At 40.7% G+C, this 22,343-nt stretch overlaps 1 protein-coding gene across 8 annotated transcripts in view; it reads left to right on the top strand.

Moving 5' to 3' along the window:
* LOC101832879 (ankyrin repeat and KH domain-containing protein 1) overlaps nucleotides 1-21,161 on the top strand; it is a 103,805-nt gene extending 82,644 nt beyond the window's left edge. For 5 of the 8 annotated variants that reach the window (XM_013112718.3, XM_040741952.1, XM_013112717.3 and 2 more), the window contains 10 exons: nucleotides 239-373; nucleotides 2,341-2,490; nucleotides 2,787-4,384; nucleotides 9,592-9,765; nucleotides 10,777-11,031; nucleotides 12,202-12,350; nucleotides 13,108-13,272; nucleotides 16,206-16,312; nucleotides 20,584-20,757; nucleotides 20,862-21,161. In XM_013112718.3, the coding sequence (XP_012968172.1) occupies nucleotides 239-373; nucleotides 2,341-2,490; nucleotides 2,787-4,384; nucleotides 9,592-9,765; nucleotides 10,777-11,031; nucleotides 12,202-12,350; nucleotides 13,108-13,272; nucleotides 16,206-16,312; nucleotides 20,584-20,757; nucleotides 20,862-20,865 (2,911 nt within the window). In that variant the 3' untranslated portion in view covers nucleotides 20,866-21,161. Of the gene's footprint in view, nucleotides 1-238; nucleotides 374-2,340; nucleotides 2,491-2,786; nucleotides 4,385-9,591; nucleotides 9,766-10,776; nucleotides 11,032-12,201; nucleotides 12,351-13,107; nucleotides 13,273-13,530; nucleotides 14,074-16,205; nucleotides 16,313-20,583; nucleotides 20,758-20,861 lie in introns of those variants that run through there. The other 3 variants (XM_013112715.3, XM_005069233.4, XM_005069231.4) reach the window with 3 other exon arrangements.
* Nucleotides 21,162-22,343: the final 1,182 nt, after the last annotated feature.

The following is a 22,343-nucleotide window of genomic DNA, read 5'->3' as shown; positions in this document are numbered from 1 at the left end:
TCTTAGTCTGAAGTTTAAAAATATTACCATGCTTTGATTTTATTTAACTGTGTTAATTTTACTGAATAGCCCATTTTGATACTAAAATAGATGATGGACTCTGCTTATTTTGATTGTTTTCTGTCTTGATTGTCGAATCTACAAATTTTAAGAGTATTTCGTTATAATTTTGTCCATGTAGTCTCTTGAATTTCTATCTTAAAAACTTTTGGTGAACTCTGTAATTCCCTTTTCTCAGCCTTGAAGGTGAAACTAATTCCTTGTCAGCAAGCTACAAGTCATTGCCATTGAGCTCTCCAACCATGAAACTGAATCTCACTAGTCCTAAAAGGGGTCAGAAAAGAGAAGAAGGGTGGAAAGAAGTTGTTAGAAGGTAAGTAGAATTAATCCCATCTGTTTGCTTCCTTGTTTGGGGTCCCCACATCCCACAACCGTCACCGCCCAGACAGGATCTCCTTAGGCAGCCCTGGCCTGCCTAGAACTCAGTCAGTAAAACAAGATGTCCTTAAATGTATAGCAGTCCTCTTACTGCTGCCTCCCAAGTGCTGGGATTGTCTGATGCAACCTTGGCCTACCTTAAATTTGATGTACACCCAGGGCTAACCTTAAATTCCTAATCTGCCTGCCTCTTCTGCCCAAGTGCTAGCATTACAGGTGAATGCCAACAAATATACCTGGCCTAAAATTTTCCATCTTTTATGATATGGTTACCTATTTAATAATTTGAATGTAACCATTATTACAAACTATAACACCATTCTAAATCCAGAATATGCTTTTAAAAAAAAATTAGAAGCAATAGGGGACTGGAGAGATGTCTCAAAGGTTAAGAGCACAGGCTGCTCTTCCAGAGATTCTGAGTTCAATTCCCAGCAACCACCTAGTGGCTCACAACCATCTATAGTGAGATCTGGTGCCCTCTTTGGGCCTGCAGTACAAGCATACATACATGTAGACAGAACACTGTGTACATAACAAGTAAATAAATCTTTTTAAAAAATGGAAGCAATAGATAAAATTTACATGCATATTTCATGTGACATAACAAAGTAATGAATTGCATTTTTGTAGGCTAAATTTGAGACTTTTTAAAAATTGCTAAATATGAGCTGTTTATTGTTTAAAATTATAAGCTATCATATATTATTCAGTATAGATTTTGTTTTGTTTTTGAGACAAGGTTTTGCTATGTAGCTCTGGCTGGCCTGGAACTCGCTTTGTAGACACAATTGGCCTTGCACTCACAGAGATCCACCTGCCGCTCTCTCCCAAGAGCTAGGATTACAGGTGTGTGCCGCTGCCACCACTCCTGACCCAATATTGTATGGTTTTTGTTTTTAATTTAGAAAGAGAAATTGTGTTAATTGCAGATTGGTTGACTTGTAATTATTTTGAGCAGATTTGAATGAGCTAAATAGGATTTTTGTTTGTCTTCATTTATTTTTTTATTTTTTATTATTTATTTATTTATTTTTGGTTTTTTGAAGCAGAATCTCCCTAAGTAGCCCTGGCTGTCCTGGAACTCAGCCTTACACTCAAAAAGATCCCCCTGCCTCTGCTTCCTGGGTACTGGAGTTAAAGGCATGCACCACTATGCCCTACTTAGGATTTTTGTTTTAAATGGCAACCTAGCTTTTAATCTAATTTTCCTCAACTAAATTCAGTATAATAGTTTCAAAAACAAGAATTTAATTAAGAACCAGTCTGTGGTGGTGCACGCCTTTAATCCCAGCACTCAGGAGTCAGAGATAGGTGGATCTCTGTGAGTTCCAGGGCTGTTACAAGAGAAATCCTGTCTTGAATCCCCCTTAAAAAAAAAATTAAGGTTCAAGAATATTCTATAAAATTCCATCAACATACTTAGACATCTTAACTTTTTATTCCAGTATTTATTATTTAAAGAAATCTGATTTCAGGGCTGAAAGATGGCCCAACAGTTAAGAGCACTGGCTATTCTTCCAGAGGATCCCAGTTCAATTTCCCAGCACCCACATGGCAGGTCACAATTGTCTGTAACTCTAGTTCCCCGGGATCTGACACCTTCACACCAATGTGCATAAAATAAAAAAACAAGAAAGTTAGGATGGGGCTCCCTAGGTAAGGGAAGCTATCTTTGTGAAAGGACGGAAGGAAAGAGAAAGAAATTTGAAGCCGGGTGGTGGTGGTGGTGGTGGCAGCAGTAGTGGTGGCGGTGGCAGCATATGCCTTTAATCCCAGCACTCAGGAGGCAGAGGCAAGCCTGGTCTACAAGAGCTAGTTCCAGGACAACCTCCACAGCCACAGAGAAACCCATCTCGAAAAAAAAATACAATAAGCTCATGGGCAACCTTCATTTTATAGGTCAAAGAAATTATCTGTTCCAGCCTCGGTGGTGTCCAGAATAATGGGAAGAGGAGGGTGCAACATTACAGCAATACAAGATGTTACTGGTGCCCATATTGATGTGGATAAACAAAAAGATAAGAATGGAGAGAGAATGATTACCATAAGGTATCTGTAAAATAAACAAAAATGTAAATATTGCTAGTTCTGAGTCAAACTTCTACAAGAAGCATACTTTTATTAGGAATTGTATTTGAGAGTTGGCATATAGTTTAATGGTAAATTGCTTGCCTAGCATATATATACTAAGCCCTGGGGTCAACAACATGGGAAATTTTGATTCATAAGATTATCTAGGGAAAAAAACAGATCAAAATGTATTATGTGAAAAACATTTTCCTACTATAAAAAGTAGGTGTGTTGGTGTTGTTTATATTGTTGGCCTTATTTAATTTGTTCTCCAGGGGTGGTACAGAATCAACAAGATATGCAGTTCAACTTATCAATGCACTTATTCAAGATCCTGCAAAGGAACTAGAAGACTTGATTCCTAAAAACCATATCAGGACACCTGCCAGCACCAAGTCTATTCATACAAACTTCTCATCTGGAGTAGGCACTGCAGCAACTTCCAGCAAGAATGCATTTCCCTTGGGTGCTCCAGCTCTTGTAACATCACAGGCAACAACATTATCTACCTTCCAGCCCACTAATAAACTTAGTAAGAATGTGCCAACAAATGTACGACCTCCCTTCCCAGTTTCTCTTCCCTTAGCTTATCCTCATCCTCATTTTGCTCTGCTGGCTGCTCAGACTATGCAACAGATTCGGCATCCTCGCTTACCCATGGCACAGTTTGGAGGAACCTTCTCACCTTCACCTAACACTTGGGGACCATTCCCAGTGAGACCTGTGAATCCTGGCAATACAAATAATTCTCCAAAGCATAATAATACAGCTCGTCTACCTAACCAAAATGGGCCTGTTTTACCATCAGAATCTCCTGGATTAGCTACTGCCAGTTGTCCTATCACTGTCTCTTCTGTGGTTTCTGCCAATCAGCAACTATGTATGACTAATACTCGAACTCCTTCATCAGTCAGAAAGCAGTTGTTTGCTTGTGTGCCTAAGACCAGTCCTCCAGCAACAGTGATTTCCTCTGTGACAAGCACTAGTAGTTCCTTGCCTCCTGTCTCTTCCACGTCTACCACTACTGGACAAGTTACCACCACCTTTATGCCTGCAGCTACTCCTCAAGTACAACTTTCTTCACAAAAGATAGAGTCTTTCTCTGCTATACCACTTCCCAAAGAGAAAGTGTCCACACAGGACCAGCCCTTGACAAACCTATGTACACCATCTCCAACTGCAAACAATTGTAATAGTTCTACCAGCAACACCTCAGGAGCTCCAGAAACTCACCCATCCAATAGTAATACTCCTCCCTCCAATAATACACAAGAGGAGGAACAGCCATCCAATGTGTCCAATTTAAATCCTATGTCAATGCCTTTTGCCTCTAACTCAGAACCCACTCCATTGACTTTAGCGTCATCTAGATTGGTCACTGCTGATAGTCAGGACACTGGTAATTTACCTCAGTTAGCTGTTTCTCATCGAATGCAGCCTAGAGGTTCTTTTTACTCAGTGGTACCAAATGCAACTATACACCAGGATCCCCAGTCAATCTTTGTTACCAATCCTGTTCCTTTAACACCACCTCAAGGTCCACCAGCTGCAGTGCAACTTTCCTCTGCTATGAACATGATGAATGGGTCTCACATGCACATAAATCCAGCAAATAAGTCTTTGCAACCTACGTTTGGCCCAGCCACACTTTTTAATCACTTCAGTAGTCTTTTTGATAGCAGTCAGGTGCCAGCTAACCAAGGATGGGGAGATGGTCCACTGCCTTCAAGAGTTGCTGCAGATGCCTCTTTCACTGTTCAGTCAGCTTTCCTTAGTAACTCTGTACTCGGACACTTGGAAAATGTGCACCCTGATAACTCCAAGGCACCTGGCTTCAGACCACCTTCCCAAAGAGTTTCTACCAGTCCAATTGGTAAGTCACTAAGTATTGTTGTAGCTAAATGTGAGGCTGTTACAACTCACCTTCCAGCTAAAAGGCACTTATTTTGCACCTAATATTATATAACCTTAAAGAAATAATGCTTTTTTTTAAGTTAATGCTGCTTAAAAAGCTCCCAAAATAGCTATATGTAAATCACATAAAATAAGCTACTTCATACTTTTTCTCTATTTCTGTACTTAACAGCAAGGAGATTTTACCTTGTATTATCCAGTTTTTCAGACGTTGATGTATATTATATTAATAAAAAGGATTCATGGACTTCAAGGATTCCAATTTTTTTTAAGATTTTATTTATTATGTATACAGCACTCCATGTATGCCTGCATGCCAGAAGAGGGCACTAGATCTCATTACATACAGATGGTTGTGAGCTACCACGTGGTTGCTGGGAATTAAACTCAGGACCTCTGGAAGAGCAGCCAGTGATCTTAACCTCTGAGCCGTCTCTCCAGCCCAGATTCCAAATTTATAGACTTTCTAAAATCACAGTATTGTTTTTCTGATTGAAAACATTGGAATTGCACACTGCTTAGGTACTGCTTCATTGTTCATATTGCTTTATAGTACAGTTAATGGTGCTCGACATGTCTTACATTAGATGGAACTACTGGGAGAGATTCTGGTCACGTGCTGACTCTTAATAGATTTTTTGTTGGAGACAAGGTCTCATTCTTTAACCACGCTGGCCTCAAACTCATAGCATTGTTCCTGTATCAACCAGGGAATGCTGGGATCACAGGCATGAACCACCATGTCTGGCTTTGACTTCTTGATTTATTAGTTAGGTACTGCTATGGGTGGAGAAAGTGGCTCTCAAAGCTCATTGCTCTCTATTGGCAACCAACAGATTCTAAGAGAGGGGTAGACATAGTATCCAGTTGTATACTTACTGGTGAGTCCACCAGCCTCAGATAGTTCCAAACTCAGGGTCACACAGATCACCCTAGTAGAATTTTATAGGACACTAAATAAAACTCAGTGAATATGGAAAAGAGATTTGTATGGAAGAAGTGGGGTTGATTGGAGTAGGAGTGAAATAAGTGATAAGAAATAAGCTAGTTCCTGGTAGCCGGGCATTGGTGGCACGCTCCTTTAATCCCAGCACTCAGGAGGCAGAGGCAGGCAGGTCTCTGTGAGTTTGAGGCCAACAGAGCAGTTCCAGGACAGCCTCCAAAACAATACAGAGAAACCCTGTCTTGAAAAAAAAAATAAAAAGAAAGAAGCTAGTTCCAGTCACAGGGAAGAATAATCAGAATGCATTATATACAGGTGTGAAGTTGTTAAAGGAAAAAAATAACAATTAGCTGCTGATACAGTATAAGAAAGATTGGAAGCCTGTTTGGACTTATAGATATTTGAAAAAGGAAATCTATTTTGCAGAGAATAAGAGCAAAATTTCAGTCCAATCTGCACTATACTGAAAAGTGAGAAATTCTTGTATGTCTGAAATGATTTTAAAACTTAAAGTTAAAAACAAAATAACATCCTTTGAGAGCTAGGTATAGTAGCATACACCTGTAATTGCAACACTTAGGAGGCTGAGGTCATACGATTACAAGTGCTGGGCCAACCTGAACTGCATAGCAAGATCGTGTCTCAAATGAAAATGTGGGTACTAGAGAAAGCAGTCAAAAGCATTTAGTTCCTGCCACACAGCAGCTCCCAGCTGACTGTAACGCCAGTCCCAGGGCATCTGACACCTCTTCTGGGTCTTACAGGCACAAGGCATGTACATGGTACACAGACACACATGCAGATATAACACCCATACACATAAATACATACATAAAATTAATTTTAAGAAATAAAATAAAAATCTGCTGGCCCACAGTATTGATAAGGAACATGCAACTGGGCAAAGCATCCATACACATAAAAATAAAATTTATGAGGCTGGAGAAATGACTCAGCATTTAAGAACACTGACTGCTCTTCCAGATGACCTGGGTTCAATTCCCAGCACCGACATAGCAGCTCACAAATGTCTGTAACTCCAGAATCTGACATCTTCACACAAGCATACATGTAGGCAAAACACCAATATACATAAAATAAAAAATAAATTATTTTGAAAACACAAAATATATATACAAGTAAAGTTTTTAAAAGAAGAGAAACACTCTTGGGAGCTAGAGAGATGAGCAGCTACTAAGAGCAATATCTGCTCTTCCAGGGAGCCTTAGTTCCATTCCCAGCACCCACACCGTGTGCCTCACAACTGCCTGTCACTCCAACCCCATGAGATCTGAAGCCCTCTTCTGAGTTCAGGTGCACATACACATATAACACAAACACATAATAGAAAAAATAATTGGAAAGAAACACTACTGCCACTTAATACTATATTCTCTTCTAATTGGAAAACTGCTCTTTAGTCCATGACACCCTTTTGATAGTGGCACACTTTTTCCTTTTACTTTTTCAAGACAGGGTTTGACTGTGTAGCCCTGGCTGTTCTTTAGCTCAATCCGTAGGCCAGGCTGGCCTCGAACTCAAAGAGATCCACCTGCCTCTGCCTCCCCAGTGTTAGGATTAAAGGCATGTGCCACTATTGCTTTTTTTCTATGAATAAACATCTATTGTGATTATTCATTTTGGGAAAGTAGTAGAAATTTTCAGAACCCTTGGTGTGAAAGAATTCCCTTGTTAGTGTACTCAGGGCTTTGGTGTCCTTATAGGAAGGAAATGAGGGGGGGGTACATACACATGCACCTAAAGACGAGAGGTAACTGTCAGACGTCCACCTCAGTGGTTCTCCAGCTATTATTTCTTTTATTTTTATTTAGTATGCATGTATGTATATGTGTGTACCTGTATGCCAGTACTCTCAGGTAAGAAAAGAGTATCAGATCCTTGGTGCTAGAGTTACAGGCAGTGTAAGCCACCAGATACAGTACTGGGGACCAAACTCGAGTCCTGAAAGAACAGCAAACTTTTAGCACACATGTGTGTGTGTGAGAGAGAGAGGGAGAGGGAGAGACTGATTGTCTGATTGTGTCAACAACTCACAGGGACTTGGTTCTCTTTCCCTAGTATGGGTTCCCAAGATGAAAACTCAGATCATTAGGCGTGATGGCAAGGGCTCTTGACTGCTTACCCAGTCACCAGTCCCTCTCCCCCTTATTTTTTGAGACAGGATCCTTCAGCCTCCCCAGTGCTGGGGTTACATGTGCATACTACTGAGCCTGGGTACTTGATCAAATTCAGGTTCTTTTGATTATAAAGCAAGTGCTTTAGCAACTGAGCTATTTCTCCACCCCCATTTTCATACTTTTTTTTTCCCTTGGTTTTTGAAATCAAGGTTTCTCTGTATTGTTTTGGAATAACAAACAAGGTTTCTCTTGGCTGTCCTGGAACTCGCTTTGTAGACCAGGCTGGCCTCGAACTCACAGAGATCCGCCTGCTTCTGCCTCGCTAGTGCTGGGATTAAAGGTGTGTGCAACCAACGCCCAGCTCATTTTCATACTTTTTAAATGGGGATGTGCATTACACACCAAGGCTATTTTGCTATAATGATGGGAAATCAATTGTTTAAAAGTATCTCTTAAGATAATTTTTGATAATTTTTTATGTTAATAATTACTTTTTTGCCTGGGCATGATGGCATATGTATGTAACTGTAACACCTGGGAGGAAGCCACAGAGTTGAAGGTCACTCTGAGGTTCTAGGTTTGATTCATTCCATAGTGGCTCACAACCATCTGTAACTCCAGTTTTAAAGGATTCAACATTTCTTTTTTTTTAGAGTCTAACACTTATAACTCTGGCTGGTCTGGAACTCACATAGATCCACCTGCCTCAGCCTCTCTAGTGTGCCACCACACCCAGCCACCCTCTTCTGACCTCTGAGGGCACCAGGCATGCATGTGGTGTACATATATACATGCAGACAAAACATTCATACACAAAAATAAAATAAACTTTTTTTAAAAAGTCAGGCAGTGATGACCCATGCCGTTAATCCCAGCACTCGGGATTAAAGTGGGTTCCAGGACAGCCAGAGCTGTTACACAGAGAAACCTTATCTCAAACACACACACTCCAATCAATCAATAAATAAATGTAAATTGGACGTGGGTTTTACTGCCAAATGGCCTATCACCATGCCTATCTCTTAAGTTCAGTCCCTAGAAACCACATGGTGGGCCAAGAGAACCAACTCCCAAATGCATGCTCTCCACACATTTTTGTTGTATGCACATAAAAATAAATAATTTTAGACAGACAGTGGTGGCACATGCCTTTAATCCCAGAATTCGGGAAGCAGAGGCAGATGGATCTCTGTGAGTTTGAAACTAAGACAGAGTTCCAGAATGCATAAGTAAATAAATAACTTAAGAACAAAAACTACTTGTTCTGGACTAAAAATTAGTACCTACCTGTAATCTTTTTTTACAACTTTGTCTCATTGATTTCATTAAGAAATCAATGAGATTTAAAGAAAGTGCTAAGTTCAGATTTATACAAACTAGTAAAAGCTTTGATATAGCTTGCAATTTTTATGAACGTACTGAAATTAAGATTATTTTATTGGTTTTTTTCTTTGTGAATAAAGAAACATTGGTAAATTTTGTTGTTCATCTTCATTGGAAATTACGATAGCTTTGTAAATAATTAGCTATACTTGAAGATTTTCCTCAAGAGAATGCAGAGATTATTAGGCAAGTACCACTTAGATATATACAATATGATTTTATTTCATGTCCTATTCAGTAACAAAAGCTTGAAGTTTGTTTGTTTTGTTGTTGTTGTTTTGGCTTGGCTTGGTTTGGTTTGGTTTTTGGTTTTTCGAGACAAGGTTTCTCTAACTTTGGAGGATGTCCTAGAACTAGCTCTGTAGACCGGGCTAGCCTTGAAATCAGAGATCCACCTGCCTCTGCCTCCTGATGCTGGGATTAAAGGTGTGAGCCACCACCTCCCAGTGCTTAAAGATTTATGTAGAACATTGCTTCAGATAAACTTCATTTCAAAACATTGGGCTCGCTTTCCTATAGTTAGTGATATTCTTCTGAGTATAAAAGATTGGGTTTGGCAATATAGTATCATATACATGAGTTCATTTTTTTTATTTATGAAAAATAAGCCATATGCTTCTTTATCTTGGAAAAAAATTAAACCTTCAGCTTTCCATCTTAAAACCTCAGCTAATTGGTTGTCTTGAACGTGTTTTATTTCAGGGTTGCCGTCCATTGACCCTACAGGCAGCTCCCCATCTGCTGCTGCTCCTCTGACAAGTTTCTCTGGCATACCAGGAACAAGGGTTTTCCTGCAAGGGCCAACACCTGTCGGGACTCCTAGTTTCAACAGACAACATTTTTCTCCCCATCCTTGGACAAGTGCCTCAAACACATGTAGGAATCCTTGAGAAACTCTTTCCAAAGAATCTTGAATTAAGCTACCATTTGTTTCTGAGAACATTTTGTAGTAGTTGTAGTAAAATAAGCAATATGTAGATACTTGAGATTTGTATATGATCAAACTAGAAATGTTTCCATTGGAATTTTGAATCAAGAATCAGTAAGACACATAGTAGTTTACAGAAGGCCCCTTTGAAAGAAGGCAGGGTTATGAAATTAGTCTACCTCTGAAAAGATGCTGATTGTAAGTGGTTCTTCTGACATGGTTTCACTTATTTTTGCATTTTGTGGATGTATTATTACCATTTATAAATATACCTTTATTTTACTTATTTCAGTATTTAGAATGTAAATAATTTGGTATCACATAATATAATATTCTCACTGCGTTGTTCTGGGAATCGAACTCTGGGCCTTGCATAAAACTAGGCAAGTTCTTTACCACTACTAAGCTACAGCTGCTTTTGGTTGTTTTTTGTTTTGGTTTGTTTTTTAATGTAGTCCATATTAGCTTTTTATTTTCTTTGTTTTTTGAGACAAGATTTCTCTGTGTAACCCGGGCTGTTCTGGAACTTAGTATTTAAACCAGACTGACCCCAAACTCACAAAGATCTGCATGCCTCAGTCTCCAGAGTACGGTAATTTAAGGTGTGCACCAGAACACCTGATCCATATTAGCTTTTGCGACAAAGAAAACTACACATATTACCTAAGTTCATTGAGGAATCAAAGTTATCACTTGAATTCTAGAATGATTTTAACATTTTAATATAATAGCAAATTCTTTTCTAGCTTTGTCCAGTTCAATTGGGAAAAAGCTTTACCAAGCACTTAGCTTCAGGCAGGAGTCTAAACATGGTTATAAAAATATTTTCATTTTAATTATCCTTTTAAATGAACTTTTTTTTTTACAGAACCTATGTTGTTGGAATAGATGTTTACAAGGTTTCTCATGCCTTTAGTTTTTATGTGTAATAAAACAATAGAGAAATATTTTGCCACCAGGTGATTCTCCTATCCCATCTGTTTCTTCGGGATCATCTTCACCTCTTTCAGCCTCCTCTGCACCACCAACATTGGGCCAACAACCAAAAGGAAGCAGTACCAGTCAAGACCGAAAGATACCGCCTCCTATTGGAACAGAGAGGCTGGCCAGAATTCGGCAAGGAGGAACTGTTGCACAAGCCCCTGTGGGGACCAGTTTTGTTGCTCCTGTTGGACACAGTGGGATCTGGTCGTTTGGTGTCAATGCTATGTCAGGTACATTTTGAATAGATTATGAAAGTTTGCCATTAAAGCTTAATTCAGCCAGGTGATGGTGGCTCATGCCTTTAATCCCAGCACTTGGGTGGATCTGAGTTAGTTCAAGGCCAGCCTGATCCACAAAGAAAGTTCTAGGACAGCCAGGTGTACACAGAGAAGCCCTGTCTCGAATAAAAACCAAACCAAACAAACAAAAACAACTTAATTTCCTAGGGGTGGTGGAAGAGGAGCTAGAGAGAAGACTGGTATATAGCACTTGCACAGGGCCTAGGTTCAGTCCTAAGCACCCAAATGGCTGTTCGCAGCTGCCTATAACCTTGTTCCAGGGCATATGACGCCTCTTCAGACCTCTGGGCTCCTGCATGTGGGTAGCACACACATACACTCAGGCATGCATGTAGACACATAATTTTTTTCTCCAAAACCTGAATTCCTAAGCTTATGTATATTGATACATACCCGTAATCCCAGCAATCTAGAGCCTTGGGCATGAGGACCACCAGTCCCAGATCAGCGTGAGTTACACAGGGAGTTCAGGGTCCAGTCTGAGCTGTTGCACCATGAGGCCTTCTCTTTCTTTTGGTTTTTCGAGACAGGGTTTCCCTGTGGCTTTGGAGGCTGTCCTGGAACTCGCTCGGTAGACCAGGCTGGGCTCGAACTCACAGTGATCCGCCTGCCTCTGCCTCCCGAGTGCTGGGATTAAAGGCGTGCGCCACCAACGCCCGGCGAGGCCTTCTTTCTCTTACAAAACCAAAAAGTACTGATAGAGTCCTAAAATAGACCATTCACCTTGCATACACAAAACTATGGATTGGCTTTCTAATACTACACAGAAACAAAATGTTTCAGTTTTTAATAGGCATACAGACACAACATATCAAAGTGTAAAAGAAGAAAAATCCTTAGTTTCTATACTTAACAATTTCAGTTTTCTTTTTTTGTTGTTTTTGGGTTGTTTCTTTTTTTTTTTTTTTTTTTTTTTTTTCAAGACAGAGTTTCTCTATGCAACAGCCCTAGCTATTTGGAACTCTCTTTGTAGACCAGGCTAGCCTTGAACTTACTGAGATCTGCCTCACTTCCCAAGTGCAGGGATTAAAGGCATGTGCCGCCACCACCCAGTTTATCTGAGCAAATACTAAACACTGTTTTTTATTCTTTTTTTTCCAGAAGGTTTATCAGGTTGGTCACAGTCGATGATAGGGAACCATCCAATGCATCAACAATTATCAGACCCAAGCACATTCTCCCAGCATCAACCAATGGAGAGAGATGATTCTGGAATGGTAGCTCCCTCTAACATTTTTCACCAGCCTATGGTAAGTGGCTTTGTGGATTTTTCTAAAGTGAGTTGACATGCATTATTGCCAGCCACTGTAGTCACTTGTTAAGGAATAGTTTGTATGGAAATCACCCTTTAGCTTCTGTGACTGTCAGATCTTTTGTTCAGTTTTAAGATTGGGTACTGCTGTCTTATAGTACTTTGCCCTCGTCAGTAGTCCTGAAGATGTCCCATTTCCTTTAAAAGACCAGAGAGACTGGAATTCTGCTTTGCTTTCTGTGCCACATATTTGAGGGAGGTCTGTTGGATCAGTGCTCTTTTGTGCTCTTGTGGTTTCCTGACTGCCATAGAACCAGATTATAGCTGTAAATGCCTATACAAAATTATGCTGATATTTTTTTTTTGAGATAGTGTCAGTGCCATGTAGCCCTTGGTGGCCTGTGTAGACCAGGCTCACCTCAACTCACAGTGGTCTGCCTGCCTCTACCTAGAATTAAAGGCATGCACCTCCACACACAACTACTCTTATTACTAGTAAAACTGAACTAGGAGAAAATTGAGCATGTTATATTTTCATCCAGTGTGGGAAAGTTCCTGATAATTTCATAGTGCATTAGGTTTGGTTTGGTTTGGTTTTTCTCCTTTCTTACTGAAAAATATTGCAATGCAGATGAAGCACTTGCTTTCTCAATACTGGAGTTATTTGAACAAAGATTATAAAGAGGTCTCAGCTGGTATGAATGGAATCATTATCTGTCATTGCATGATGAAGAATTTTCTTTCTCCTGTTTTAGGGCCTGCCGATTTCCATGTATGGAGGCACCATCATACCCTCTCATCCTCAGCTTGCTGATGTTCCAGGGGGCCCACTGTTCAATGGACTTCACAACCCAGACCCTGCTTGGAACCCTATGATAAAAGTTATTCAGAATTCACCTGAATGCACTGATGCCCAGCAGGTAAAACGGGCTTAAAGCTCCTCCACTTTTTAGATTTGCCATGTGACTCTGAATTTGATGGGAAATGTAAGGTCTGAGTAATGACTGTTAATCTGAATTAAGTTTTTTCATTATCAAGATGATGCTTCTAAACATTTTATTTCTTATGTGTATTCTTCCTAGGCAGAAACAGTGCATTGCCATTGAATTTATATATTCATTTCACAAATGTGTAAAGATTCCTAATTAGAAATTCCAATTTTTCCTCCCCCTTTTCAGATTTGGCCTGGCACCTGGGCACCTCATATTGGAAACATGCATCTCAAATATGTCAACTAAGTTAGAAGGTCTTTACTCTTTAGCCTTGTTTGGGAAACCCATGATTTTGGAAGAACTCTGGGGTTTTGGGGTTTTTTTGTTTTTGTTTTCTTTCTTGTTTTTTTTTTTTAATGTGCCTAACTAAAATATTTTGTGAGGCTTTAGCAATGGAAATTTGATTGCCCATTGTGTAAGAACAAATTGATTTCCTATCCACCTAAATATGTTCTCTGGTTAGTTTAGCCATTTTTGACTTGAGATAAGATGAACCTAGTGCTTTTGGCTAAACATACTGAATGCTACTTGTATGCAGAAGAGAATTAGATTATTACATGTTTCAACTTTTTAGGGTGGTAAATACATGTATAATTGTTTACATTACATACTTAAAAGAAAAAATATGAGTAAATTTTCTTGTCATATAGTGGCTCTACTTAATGTAGCCTGTATTAATGTGAAATATTTACCAGAATATTCAATAAAAAAAATGAACGGTGTTTAGAAGTGAGGTGTGATCCTTTCAGTGGTCATGAAGATTCCAGCCAATCCACAGTCATATTAAATTAAATTTCTAATGCTGTATTTATTTGTAACATGCTTCACATTTAACACTATAGAGTCTATTCTTGGGCAGCCATAAAAAGTGCTGCTAATGCTTGTTAGCTATTTCTTATTCTCCTGTCTCCCACCTCATTAAATATGAGGATGTTCAAGTCCTTACAGTTTGTCTTAGCTGACGTTAACAAATAGGCCATTTGGTAAATTTTGCTCTTTATTGGATTATGACTGTGTCAGTAAGGTCCTTAGGCTTTACATTGAACACATTGTTCACTTTGGGTTCCTTTTGTGCTTCTTGGCTTTTGAGTTGGGATATAAAAAGTGGGGGGAGGGGTGGCTTCTGTTAATCAGTTATATTGATGAAGCTGAGTGATATTTATAAATAGGTGACTGTGTTCAATTCCATGACTTCAAAAATGAAAAGCCAATATGCTAAACAAATTAATCACAAAAACACTGGGAGATGCTGGCCAAACCATACACTGTGCCAAGAATCTGATACAACAGAGAAAAGAAACTTTCCTATTGAAACGCATCATCAGTTGTGTTTTACTGTAGTTCAATATCACAGCTTTATAAATAGTTTTTAAAAGAAAATAATGTTTTGGGCACTGAAGGAAAGCAAAAGAGAATACTCAAGTGCTCACGCACACACTCGCAAACCCACAAGCAACAACTAAGAGCAGAGAACCATACAAGCAGCACTTTCCTACTCTAAAAGCAATTAAGAATTCTTAATAATCTTTGCCTGGGTCCTAAGTTATCACCAGGTCAGAAATACCCTATTAGATTTATGTAAGATGTAACTTGGTTCTTTGGTCTTCCATACCATTTTGCATGAAAAAGCTTCCTTAAACTCATTTCTTATTTTCTATTTTTGATGAATTTGGAAAGTATAACTGGTAGGAACTTTAGTGCCTTTATAGTGATCATATCAAATCTTCTCAAGAGGCCATCTCACTCTAGGGCAGAACAATTGCTTAGATCACCTACATATCTTACTGTTTCCTCCTATCAACAAACAGAAATAATCACATAAAATCAGTGGAATGAATGAAGCTACTCTTGATGAAATAGAGATAAGTAATCTTAAGTAAATTATTTAGTAGAACAAAAAGGTGAGTTTTGTTCTACATTAATTTTCTATTAAGTATTTGAATGTTCTGGAGGAATCCTTAGATCTGTTTCTAAACCTAGAATAATACAACAGAAGAAATTCTGTCTCAGGTCAGAAACTAGAATCCATGAGGAAAAAGGAAGGAGAAACCCTAGAGAATTAGGAAGAAAGAGGAGTTGTGCAGTAGGAGCTCTGGGGAGACCCTTCTCCCATCCCTTTCTCCAACATCACCTTCCTTTCTATTTGGATCTTGATAGCCTAACCCCAGCCCTATTTTATCTGCTATGATCTCTTCTTCCTCTTCCTGCCTCTTCCTGACATTACTTTACTGCTATTTTACCAACTTGAACATTGGATAAAACCTAGCTCAGGTAAGAACTTGATTATTTTCAAAACATACAAGGGATGGAGGGAGGCAGCATGGGTACAGTGGAGTGAGAGTCAAAGGACTAAATCCTACTTTCATTTCTGTCACCTACAACTCTGTGACTTTAAGTAAGTCATCTCATTTTTCTGGGCTTCACATTCCCATCTGAACATGACATCAGTCTTAAATTAGTCCAGTGGAGTCTTGTAGTTGTAACACAGATTTTTCTTCTTTTGTCAATGAAAATGTATGGTATTGGGAATACTAGAAACAAATGTTTTACAGTTGAGGTTTTGTTCTGATAATTGGAATTAAAAGCCTTCTATTCTAGAAACTAGTATTGATTTGGAAATTAGTGAAAGCAGAAGAAAATGTTACACATCCATAGAGAGCCCTTGAGCTTTAAAGAAATATCCTGCTAAGTAAGGCACATGTCAAACCCCATGAGAATAAGCTCTTCCAAGGAATAAAACTGTATCTTCATTGTTTCTGGATCCATGTCTTTCAAGTAGTGTTCAGTGTAATAAACTTGTTGATGTTTTAGAACCCTTTAAAACTGTTGTGGCTACAGTGTGCTGACTTGCCCTTTTATAGGCCAGTGTGCTTTCTTCAGTCCCTGCTCTCAAGGGGGAAATTCCATCACCTCAGCTAACCAGACCCAACAAGAGAGTTGGACAGCCAGTAACCTCTTCTAACCAAAGGTAAGAAACCTAAGCCTTGTGGTTGCTGTTCCTCCTTCCAGCTGTAACACTACTACAGAAGAGATCTGTCCTTGGTTTGAGTTAGCTTGTACAAGGGGAAGAACTGGGCATGAATTTCCAGCCAGAGAGTCTAGCATGGTTGTGCACCCGTGTACTTTACAAAGTGGAGGTAGGGGGGTTGGGATTTTAATGCCAGCCTCAGATCCATGAAATGCTTGTCTCAATACCACCTACACTTCCCCAACAAAAGGAACTTTCAGGCACAGGCCACTATGCCTGGCTTTATGACCTTTATTGGATGTGGTATTAACACACTTAAAATTTTGATCCTTTAAAAACTACCTTTCCACATTCATTTCCTAAATTAGAGAGTGAAGGTGAGAGACCTAGTCTGTGGTCAATTGCCAAATCACTGAGGGTAAATAGAAAATGCAACGTCATCACAACCCTCACCCTGGGACAGGGTCCTCTAGGAATATATGACAAGCTATACTATTTGGTAGAAATACTTCCTGCTAGTCACAGAACAAGATGTTCAGAAGCTGTTTTCCTACAGGGTTGTTTGCCTCTTCTGGGTTTACAATGTCATCCAAAGGTCTTCAACACTAGGAAAGAGCCATGTATAACAAGTTTTACCTTTGATAGAAGGACCATTTGAGCCTAGGAGCTCAATACCAACGTGAACAAAATAGGAAATCCTCAATATCAAAATAATAACAGCAGACATAAGCCTGGGCTTCAAGACTTAGAGAACAAGATCATGAACACACTACCTGATTTCAAACCTGTCTGTGAATATTTTTTACTTATATAGGCGATCCAGCTGCCTCTGCCTCCCCAGTGCTGGGAGAAAAGGTGTGTGTCACCAAACCCAGCTTGTTTTGCTTAATTTTGGTGGTACTATTTGGAATTCAAAATATTTGCTTAAGTGGTATAGGTCTGGTTTTTTTTTTTTTTTAATTTTAAGTAGCTTGTTTTACATGTCAATCCCAGTTCCCTCTCCCTCTCCTCCTCCTGCACCCCCTCCCATCCCCCCATCCTCCCACCCTATTGAGGCCTGGTATTTGCCTTATAGCTTTAACTGTAGTTAATCCCAGGCATAGGTTTTGGTTAGTTGGTTGTGTTTTTGTTTCTGTACCACATGGTAATTAGTGTTAACCCTGTGACTTAAACTTCTGATGCTTTATCTGTGCTGTATACAACACAGATAAAGTGGAGTCTGGCTTTCTAGTTTCCTAGCCTTGTCAGCCCATAGTATGTTTATAGAAAAGTTACCTAAGAAAAGCAATAGTATTAGTACTAGTTGCTGTTTTATAGTAGAAATTAAAAGAAGAAAGATAACAAACACTTCACATGCACCTTTCTTGGAAACCCTATCATTTTTGTGTTGTCTCTCTCTCTCTGTAGACCAGGGTGGCCTCAGACTTGAGGGTCTGCCTGCCTCTGCCTTCCCAGTCAGCCCCTTGAGTTCTATTTTTTTTTCCCTCAGTCTGTTTTGGTGAATCATTTTCTTAATTAAATATAAGTGTAGTAGAACTCTTCTTGCATTGCATCTTCTCAATTGACAGCACCCCGGGTATACTCTTGTATTTCATTTCATTCATATCTGAATAAGTAGTTTTTCCCTTGAACTGAGCAGTAACTGCAGCTCCTTATAGTGCTCTGTCTTTTTACTCTGCACACAGTATTCATTGATTAACATAAGATATGCCCTTTTTGTTTTCCCTTTTTACTGTTCCAGGTACCAACATTGTCAAATCAGGAGGTTGGGAGTAACCTAGCTTATCTCTATTTTCCTTAGCTTGCCCTTGATCAGATCACTTGGCCTTCCACCTTTAGTTTTTTTTATTATTATTATTACATTTGTTGGGGAGAGGGGCATGTTACTGAGCCTGTGTTAAGAGAACAGCTTGCAGAAATTAGTTCTTTCGTTCCACTTTGTGAGGTCCCAGAGATGGAACTTTTTCTTTTTCTTTCTCTTTTTGGTTTTTTGAGACAGGGTTTTTCTGTGTGGCTTTGGAGGCTGTCCTGAAACTCACTCTGTAGACCAGGCTGACCTCGAACTCACAGAGACTGCCTCTGCCTCCCGAGTACGGGGATTAAAGGCGTGCGCCACCAATGCCCCGCTCACTTTGTGCTTTGTGTATCTGAATTTCATCCATTTTTCTGTCTCCATTGCCACTGCCCAATGGATTCATTTCAGTACCTCCATCCTCTTTACTCCATGCCCCCGGTCTTAATTATCAGGCGACTTTTTCACTTTGCTTAAAAGTGAAATTGTTACAGTTATCCACAGTCTACTTAGACTTGCACCACTTTGTAAGACTCCAATACCTTTGGGGGAATAATAAAATATATGTACACCTGCTACCTGGAATGTGATTCTGAAAACCTACAGCTTCTGCATTAAAGGAATTGTCTATCATATCAAGCTCAGCCAGGCTTGTTGGCACATTCCTTTAAACAACACTGAGCGGCAAAGGCAGACAGATTTCTGAGTTGAAAGTCAGCCTGAGGGGAGGGGAAGAAAAAAAAAGAAAGTCAGCCTGGTCTAAAGACCAAGTTCAGACCAGCCAGGACTACACAGTGAGATAGTATCTGAAAAATAAAGTTCATTCTCTAAGGCAAGTCTATCTTTGATGTTCCTTTCCAGAGAGCTAACAGGCAAAGCCTTCCTCATCAAGCCCATAATTAGCTATGTCCATCAAAGGGCTGACTTCTACATTCTTGATGTCTTGACTACAGCCTTCCCTGCCCCCATCCCCTAGCTTACTGAACTCTGAGTAGACCTGGTGAAAAAGCCTCTGACTTCCTGCTTTGCTCAAAGGGCAAGCCATCAAGACTCTTTAACCAAGTACAGCAATTTGCTACCAGGGGCACTCACTACAAAGCTGGACTGAAGGACCCAAAAATCTAGTCACTCAGGTGGGATCCTGTCTTCTACAAGATCTGTGGGCATGTTTTTATCATAAAGCATGGTTAATAAGTGCATTACTCTCTGAAACTGTTGAAAGAAATGAGCACAGCTGTAACTCCAGGCATCCAGGAGTAACCAGCAAATAAACTTCTCAACATCAAGTGAGAGCAGAGCCTGAGAGTTGCTGGGCGGGTGGGCGGAACCCTCAGTTTGAGTGACTAGCCAATGCCCCCCCCCGGGTGTGACGTAACCTAGTGTTGTTGCCTGCTGCCACACGTGGTCACCTGAGACTGCCTACACCTCAGACCTGCTTTCCGCACTTTCAAGGCACCCGCTATTTGCCTTCCTGCTGCTCGCTATGTCCACGTCCACGAGTTGCCCTATTCCGGGGTGCCAAGACCGGATTTCAGATGGCTACAGCACCACACCGGGGGGCACACTATATGCAACTACCCCGGGAGGTCAGCAGGCAGGGCAAGGGGTTGTGCTCTGTGGGACAGTATGGGGGTGGGGTAGGGTGAGTTGGACCTTGGAATTGCTTCTGCGGGCTTCTCTCTAGATTATAGCGTTGAGAGAGACTGTTTGAAGCTGTTTTACAAAAAAGACTCAAAGCAATCCAACATTGCTTTACAACTGGCTTCCTGGTAGTTCTGGGCAGTAACTCACTATGCTCCGTGCTAATGCTGCAACCCTTTAAACAGTTCATGTTGTGGTGGCCCTCAACCATAAGATTGCTTCCATTGCTACTTCATAACTGCAATTTTGCTACTGTTATGACTCATAAACACCTGTGTTTTCTGATGGTCTTGGGTGACCACTGTGAGAGTCGAGACCCACGGGTTGAGAACCGTTGCAATAGCCAAGTGGCACAACAGGAAGCAAGTGTTATGTAGTGGTGCAGCCACTGGGCTGGCAAGTGTACAGGGAACGCAAGACTAGGGCAGGGCTCTTTGGGGACACTGCTGGCCATGTGACCATAGGTGAAGCTAGCCCTAAAGGACTTAGAGGGGAGTACATGTTTTCCAAAGAATGCACCTCTCCCTTGCAAGAGGTGTGAGAGCCCAGGGAGCCGCACTGCTGAGAGGCTGGACAGTGAGGCCTCACCGTACCAAAGCAATAGCTGTGAACTGTAGACTAACAACAGTCCGAAGTGCTCTAAAGTGTGGTGTTCCTCCTCAAGACTACAACCACTATCCTAGCCCAAAGCACCTATTTAGACTAGCTACAATATTCAAATTGCCTTGTTGTTTAGGCTGGCTGGGCATGTCTTTTGTGGTATGACTTGCTGAATCCTAGCTGGGCAGTAATGTGTTCAAGTTCCTGGTTCTCAACTTGAGTCCTTACTCCTTCAAAGGCACCAAGATCATCTACGATCGAAAGTTCCTGCTGGAGTGCAAGAACTCACCCATTGCCCGGACACCTCCCTGCTGCCTCCCTCAGATTCCCGGGGTCACAACTCCCCCAACAGTCCCACCCTCCAAACTGGAGTTGCTGAAGGAACAGAAGCAGACAGAGGAAGAGATAACCGGTAAGAAAGTAGAACTAGCAGTTAAATGCCTTTGTGAAGTAGAGTTGGGGTTTGATTCCAAGAGGGGTTCCTGCAGTAACTGCTCTTTTGACTTCTCTCCCCAGATGACGAACAATTTGAAATGGACATGTAATCCAATGGGATGACCTGTGTGGAGTCACAGAAGGATCCCTTATGCCACTGCTGGCCTCATCTAACCTGAAGAGTGACTTCTTGGTTCTGGGCTTCCTTTAGTTCTGAGGCAGCTGGACCAGGGATAGCAGTGGGCACTTACTTGCCAAGCCCTTAGCTTTCTCTGGTCTATATATATTCCTCCCAAAACCCTGGCCCTCCCCTCAGGGCTGGCACTGGGAAACAGAGTATGTCACCTTCTGTCTGGCTGCTTAGTAAACATTCAACAAAAATGCCTTGGCTCCAGTGTTCTCCTCAGTGCTCACCTCTCAGCCACACAGCTAAGGAACCCAGCAGCCCTGATTAAGAGGCACCAAGTCTGTTCCCACTTCCTGCAGCAATTAGGGCTTGAGGCAGGCTATGAGAAGGCTACTGGAGTTGCCAGGCCATAAAGAGCAATAGCCTGAGCCTTGCCAACGGCTGGCTGTTCTGTCTTTCCAGTAAGCAAGGTCCCCAACCATCTGTAAAGTGGACTCCTGGAAGACACCCCCAGTGTCTCCCCTACCTATTCTGCTTCCTGCCTCCTAATACCAATCCCCCTTCAATCCTGGAAACTTTGTGTCTCTTACCAGCATAACCACCAGTACATTTTCTGGTTTCAGCTATTTCTTTTTTTAAAAAGTGTTAAAAAAAAGATTGGTGGGGGGCTGGAGAGATGGCTCAGCAGTTAAAAGAGCCATGGTTGCTCTTCTAAAGGTCTTGAATTCAAGTCCCAGCAACTAAAAATGTCTCACAACCTTCTATAATGAGATTTGATATCCTCTTCTGGGTATAGGCAAATATGCAGATAGAACACTCACATAAGTAAATCTTTTTGAAAAAGACTAGCCTGGCGGTGATGGTTTATACCTTTTACCCCAACACTTAGGAAGCAGAGGCAGGCAGAACTCAGTTCAAGGCCAGCCTGGTTTGCAGAGCAAGTTCAGGGCAGTCAGAGCTACACAAAGAAACCCTGTCTAAAGAAAGAAAAAAAAAGCAAAGACAAACCCAAAATGGGGTAACCTCAAATATCAGTAATCTAATCTTTGTTAAAACAACATTTCAACATTAAGGTGGCCTCAAACTCACTAAGTAATACAGGATAACTTGAACTCCTCTTCCTGCCTCATGTCTCAAATGTTAGGATCATAGGTGCATGCTACTTACACCCAACAGAAATGTTGAAATCCAATCTTTTTCTCCTTCATTTTAAACAGCAGAAACCCCAATCACTGACTCTAGTAACAATACACCAAAGACACAGCAAATAGTCTCTTCTGATGTTTCAATCTATTCTCAGGCTGAAATGAAATTAGCCAACAACAACATGCCTACCACTTCACAAAGAATGCGCTTTTCAGTCTAACTCTGAGAAAAGCAGGTAGCAATATGGTTATGCCCATCAAAGCCCTTGATGAATGGAGCAAGTCATGGTA

This window comes from Mesocricetus auratus, unplaced genomic scaffold (assembly GCF_017639785.1).
Source record: "Mesocricetus auratus isolate SY011 unplaced genomic scaffold, BCM_Maur_2.0 Super-Scaffold_6730, whole genome shotgun sequence".
NCBI lineage: Eukaryota > Metazoa > Chordata > Mammalia > Rodentia > Cricetidae > Mesocricetus > Mesocricetus auratus.
Note: the sequence above shows the minus strand (reverse complement) of the source record. Positions and strands in the feature narration are given on the sequence as shown.